General features: G+C 45.6%; 1 protein-coding gene across 1 annotated transcript in view; it reads right to left on the bottom strand.

Annotated features, from left to right (window-relative positions):
• Positions 1 to 405: 405 nt before the first annotated feature.
• The window catches only part of CD8B (CD8 subunit beta), a 20,814-nt gene continuing 14,946 nt past the window's right edge, over positions 406 to 6,273 (bottom strand). The window contains 2 exon segments of the mRNA NM_001146331.1: positions 406 to 1,126; positions 3,093 to 3,129. Coding sequence (NP_001139803.1) covers positions 1,114 to 1,126; positions 3,093 to 3,129 — 50 coding nt within the window. The 3' untranslated portion in view covers positions 406 to 1,113.

Genomic DNA, 6,273 nt, shown 5'->3' with positions numbered 1-6,273 from the left:
TTAGGAAGCTCTGTTCTATAGCATGCTGCCCCTTCTTCTTGAATACAGTAGGCACTTACTAAACCTTGCTAAGTTGTACTGAGTCGCCAACAGAGGTGCTGGATCTGGGCTTCATGTATGCTCACAAGGTCGCCATCATTGGTGGCTGCCATTTCCCATGACCTATCACCAAGCCTCCCACCACACCTCTGAGCCCTCCCAGAGAAGAAGACCCAGCATAAGTGGAGTATCACTCCTGTTGGGATCCTCTTAAGACATGGACCACTTTTACATCATGTTGTGTTGTTCTGTCGGAATGCGGGAGCCCAGAGATAGGGTCAAGATCAGGCTGACCTGATGTAGGACTTAAATTAATTGATTGATTAATTAACTAATTAATATTTAAATGAATAAATGCTGTAGACAGCAACTTCATCTGACTTTATTTAAACACAAACAAAAAACCAAAGGCACTTTCATTCAGAGATGAGAAAAGGGAAGACAACAAAGACAAGACTTAGAAGAGCGGACACACTTCTCCCCATTAACGCACAAAGTCAACTGTATCACGAAGACATGGTACTTGGAAGCCAATGCTGGGAGCCCAGGCCATCTGTTTCTTTTGTACAAGTCGGACAATCTGTCACCTTCCCTCCTGCTGAAAGTTCTCTCCTTCATCTTCCTCTTAGGTGAACTCGTTTTTGTTAGGCGGTCATGGCAGAGACGTTTCGGAAACATGGTTCCAATTTCATTGCCGAGAAACCTCAAAATGGCGACTGGCCGATGAGTTTCAAAGGGCCTGGGCCAGAGGGTGTCTGAATCTTTCCATCAGTAACAGGAAACGGTGTTTGTGTCATGTGTTACATTTTTTTTTTCATGTAATCTGTCATCTCTTGGTAAATTGCAGAGAGTGCTTGAGGTTTTGAGAGAATGCTGTGTGACTGTTGACCAATAGACGTATTTGTCCCATAATCCAACTCTCAAGAGCCGGCAGGCGATGGGCAGCCCCAGTGGCTTAGGAAAATGTCAATGTTTCATCGCTATTCTGATGCCCTCATTTTTCCAATTCTGCTCATGCAAAGTCCAGTGTATTTCTTCAGCAGGTTATTTGGAAAACTTCTTTGTTTTTGGTACTCATCTTTGAAGCCTGAAAAAGAAATCAGAAAAATATTAATCATCCTTCGATGCTGGCAGGCTGAATTTTTGCAACTCTGAATCAACATAAAAGGGGCAAAGTGGTAGAGTGGTTAGGACTCTGGATGTAGAATAAGGAAGGCTCAGGTTCGAATCCTGCCTTATGCATTTATTAGCCATGTGGCTGAACTGACTTGGCTCATATTTCTAATTTTCTTAGCTATTAATATTTTGTTACACATAGTAGGATATTAGCTCCTTAAAGGCAAGAACTACTTTTGTCTTTCTCGCATAATTGAATTAAATTCACCGATATGGCAAACAAGTCACTAACTTCTAGACCAAAGACCTAGAGAGGAGGGACTTCCAATCCACTCATTTTATAGTTGAGGAAACTGAGGCTGACTGGTTAAGTGACTTGCCCATGGTTAACAGAACCAGGCTAAAGAAATAGCTCTGAGGTGGCTCTGTGGATTGAGAGCAAGACTTAGAGACGGGAGGTTCTGGGTAGCTGTGTGACCCTGGGCAAGTCACTTAACTCCCTTTGCCCACTCCTTACCGTTTGTTCTTCTGCCTCAGAATCAATATACAGTATTGATTCTAAAATGAAAGGTAAGAGTGTTTTAAAATATTGGTTATTGTTATTAGTAATAATGAGAATGAGCTCTTTCCAAGCATGGAGAGGGTCTAATTTTTATAGGAGCATCGCAAGGAAGATGGTGGCCAGTCTCTGATGACATGGGAAAGGACTTTGGTTCAAGTGGCAGACGAGAGAGACTGTGATGCTCAGAAGGTCTTGGAGGAGCAGGAAGATGCATGGGCAATGGAGGAGACCAAGGAGTGGGGAGCAGAGTCACATTGTCTCATGAAAGGCAAGAAAAAGAAAGATGCAGATAATCACGGCTCGCAGCTTTGGGACCTGCCGGGTCGGTGGTTCGGATGCTCTGTGTCATCTCCCTAATTAGATTGCGAACTCCCTGAAGGCAATGGTGACTGTCCCAAAGGGGCACGACAGCATTTTATTGCTGTAAAAAGGAACTCCAAAGCACACTCGTTTTTCAGAATGAACACAGACATTTCCAGGAATCTGTTCATCTCTCTCCTGTGGCAGAGTTTTAGCCAAATGTCTACACTCACTAAGAGTTGCGTTTAAGGGCTTAGAAGCTCCCTCTTCTGCTTTGAGACACACACTGGCATTCTCTGGGCTGGGAATGACAGAAAGACCCTGAGAGAATGCCCAGAGCCCATTCGTGGGGTGAACCGGGGACACAAATTTCATCTGGAGACCTCCAGTGAGTCAAACAAGCAAGGAGGTGTTTGGGGCTCCCCCTGTACTCGATCACATCATCATTCTCCGATCGCTGTTGGGGGAGACATACATCTCCAACCCTCTCCCTCAGACAGTCATCGTTTCTGGGGAAGCCTCTCCTGCTTAAAAGTGAATAATTTCACGCTTAAACTCGTTAGCATTATTTTATCTGTCCTTTGCCTTCATGATTCGAATTACTTTGTCATGGTGGTGGTTGATGCCCCAAAGAGTGATCTGTGGCACTGAGAAGGTATGGGACTTGTCCAGGGTCACACAAACAGTGTCAGAGACAGGATTTGAATCTGAGTCTCCCTAACTCCAAATCTGGTCCATGAGCTTCTCCATTATTTACACAGCAACAAAGACAAGACCTGTGATTTTTTGGTATGGGGAGCTCCCAGAGAGGGGAACTAAGTCCCTCTATCAATGCAAGAATTGCCTGGGACCCTCGTTCATGTGGTTCAGCCAGGAGTTGCCAGAGGTGGGACTTGAATTCCAGCATTTCCTGGCTCTAGGCTGTGTGCCTGGTATTTCCACCAGAACTTCCTGGATTTTGGTCTCAGGTGAGGATGGGGCAGTTGCTACGAGTTCTGGAGACCCAGATTGCCAGAGCCATTCTGGGAGTTTTTGCAGGGCATTGACAGTCCTTCGGGGGATTCATTGTACTTACTGTTTCACAAAGTGATGGCGAGCCAGATGCCATAAGTCTGTGGGAAGAGAGTGAGAGGAAGGAAAGTTAACTTCATCTGTCAGATCCTCATGTTTATCATCAACCCACGAGCTCTTCCTGAGCTCTTCCCCGCATTCCCCTCACTGCTCTGGCTGGCTGTTGGGATTCTCTCAGACGTCCTCGCCATCCCTGAGCCCAAGAGCTTATGAGTTCACAGGGGAGAGACTGGACCGTGGAAAACCACAAGAAGGGAATAGAGCCGAATAAGATGGCAAACTGCCCTGCAGAAAACGGCACCAAACTCTCCAACGGGATCGCTGGACCGAGTTCTGAGCATCGTGAAGGAGAATGGTGTCCGGAGGAGGGCAGGTAGTCTACGGGAGGTGAAGGATGCTCGAATAAATGGGGGATGTTTAGACTGGAGAAGAAGCGATCAGGAGAGACAGAATACCCATCTTTGTGTATTTTAAGGGCTGTCAACCAGCACTGATCAAGCATTTGCTATGTGTCAGAGCACCACGATCCATTAGAAAGTTATTGCAATAATCCAGGCAAGAGGTGAAAAGAACCTGAAGCAGAGAGGTGGTGAGGTGAGAGTGGAGAAGGTGTATAGTTGGAAATTCTTGAATCCTTAAAGCCACCTCACTCAAAATTCCTTTCTGTATGACCCAGGATGCTTTCCCCTTCGTGTACATTTGTGTGGTTGCGTTATTGTTTATAGGTTTGCTGTGATGCCTTCCTCGCTCTCTTCTTTTTTTCTGGCACCCCAGATGGGTTCGGGGAGTTCTTGTACTTTAGCTATTATTAATAAAACTTTTAAACATATAATACTTAGTATTAATTTTACAACCCACAAAGGGGACACACGAGAGATGCTTTGAAGGTAGAAATGAGAAGACTCACTAACGGATGGGACATCTGGAGTGGGGACAGATGAAGATTGGAGGAGGATGCCACGGTGGTGAACCTGAGTCCTTGAGCAGGAAGAGGGAAATTCAGAAGAGGGAAGAGCTGGAGGTAATGAGTTCTGTTTTGGCGTCTAGTTGGGGATATCCAGAAGGTAGGGCGTTGATGCAGGATGATAGTGTTCCAGATGGATAAAGAGATCTGGAGATGCTCTGCTGGAGATGCAACTGAGTGGATCAAATGGGAGAGGACAGAGGGAGAAGAGAAGAGGGCCCAGCACAGAGCCAGGAGACCCTCCCACAATGGTCCCACTGGTGTGACAAGAAGGAAGAACCTGCAAATAAGACTGGGGAGGTACGATCAGGGAGTGAGGAGGAACCAGGAGAAAAGTGTCCCCAAAGCAGAGAGAATCCAGGAGGAAAAGGTGATTGACCGTGTTATTTGCAGCAGAGAATTCAAGGATAATGACTTCAGAGAAAAGGACATTCAGTTTGGCAATTAAGAGATCGTTGGAGATGACACATGTAAAACCCAGTGGAGAGGGCAGCTGGGTAGGTAGCTCAGTGGATGGAGAGTCGGGTCTAGAGACGGGAGGTCCTAGGTTCAAATCTGACCTCAGACACTTCCAGCTGTGTGACCCTGGGCAAGTCACTTGACCCCCATTGCCTAGCCCTCACCACTCTTCTGCTTTGGAACCAACACACAGTATTGATTCCAAGACCAAAGGTAAGGGTTTAAAAAAAAAGATGGAAGACAAGGGTTTTTAAAAAATAAGTTATAGGCATTGACCTCAGGTCTGTCTAATCAGTATCTCATTTCTAATATCACAGAAAGATGCCTGAGTTTGACACACAGTATTGATTCCAAGATGGAAGGTAAGGGTCTAAAAAAAACCAACAGTTGGCTATGGGAGGCGGGTGGGAGGAGGAAAGGGAAAGAATATGAATCATGGAACCATGGAAAATATTCTAAATTACTTAAATAAATAAAAAAGGAGAGATCACTGGAGGGGCAGCTAGGTGGCTCAATGGATAGAGAGTCAGACTTGGGTGGGGATGGGAGGTCCTGGGTTCAAATGTGACCTCAGATTCTTCCTAGTTGTATGATCCTGGCCAAGTTACTTAATTCCTACTGCCTAGCCTTTACCGCTCTTCTGCCTTGGAACTAACACTCAATATGGATTCTAAGATAGAAGGGAAGGTTTAAAAAAAGAGAGGTCATTGGAAACTTAGGAGAAAGCAATTTCACGTGAATGATGAGCCTGGAAACCAGACTGAGTAGTGTTTAAAAGAGGGTGAGAGAAATGGAGGCACGCAGTAGAGACAGTCCTCTTAAGTTTAGTGTTATAGAATGATAGCTAGTTTCGATAGATGAATCAAATGAGAATTCTTTGAAGACGGGGGGGAGCCATGGGCATGTTGTAGGTAGTTGGGAAGCAGTCAGATAGAGGAAGACTGAAGAAGAAAAAGTACCGATTATAATGGGGACAATCGGTTGGAGAAGATGGGAAAGGGTGGGATCAGAAGTGTGTATATAGGAATTGGCCTTGGCATGTCTTCATCTGAGATTGTCATGAAGGAGAAGAGAGTGGAAAAAAGTTGTATGAGGGATGGGAGATGAGGAAGAAGGGAGAAAGGAGAGTTCGGGGGGACGGGGTCAAATATGAGGCAAGGTCCACCTCTCAGGGAGTGAGGGAAGGGGAACCCTGAGAGATCTGAAGATAGACGAGATGGTTTGAAATGGTTACCGTTGAGATGAGGACAAGTCAATTAGGGAAGAATCAATTGTTTCCATTGTGACAAGGAGGGTACAGTTGAGATGAATTAACATTAATTTTTAGAGATCCCTCATCATCATGCTTGGATGATTTCCCCCAGCTCTATGTGAATGGGAATGAAGATAGTGGAGCCAAACCAGGGATGGAGTTTGGCGATTTGTGATGGACAACAGCAGAGGTAAGGGTAGAGTCGAGCAGGGAAGGGAGGAGAGTATTCAGCATGGGGGTGATAATCTGAAAGAACTGAGGGAGAGAGGCACTAGAGGTCACAGGGAGGTTGAAGATCAGGGCTGTGGATGTGTGGCCCTGGGAAAGATGAGATGACAGAAGAAGGAGAACTTCAGCGCTCATGACCATGTATGTGATTGAGTTTTCTATCACCTTGTGGGTGATAGCAAACACAACAGCATAACCATCTCAGTGTGGAGGTGACGTGTAGGGTGGAACCGAGGAGATGGGGAACTAGGAAGAAAGGGTATTTGAAGAAGCTTCAGTGTG

Source organism: Monodelphis domestica, chromosome 1, assembly GCF_027887165.1.
Source record: "Monodelphis domestica isolate mMonDom1 chromosome 1, mMonDom1.pri, whole genome shotgun sequence".
NCBI lineage: Eukaryota > Metazoa > Chordata > Mammalia > Didelphimorphia > Didelphidae > Monodelphis > Monodelphis domestica.
This window is presented reverse-complemented; position numbering and strand designations above follow the sequence as displayed.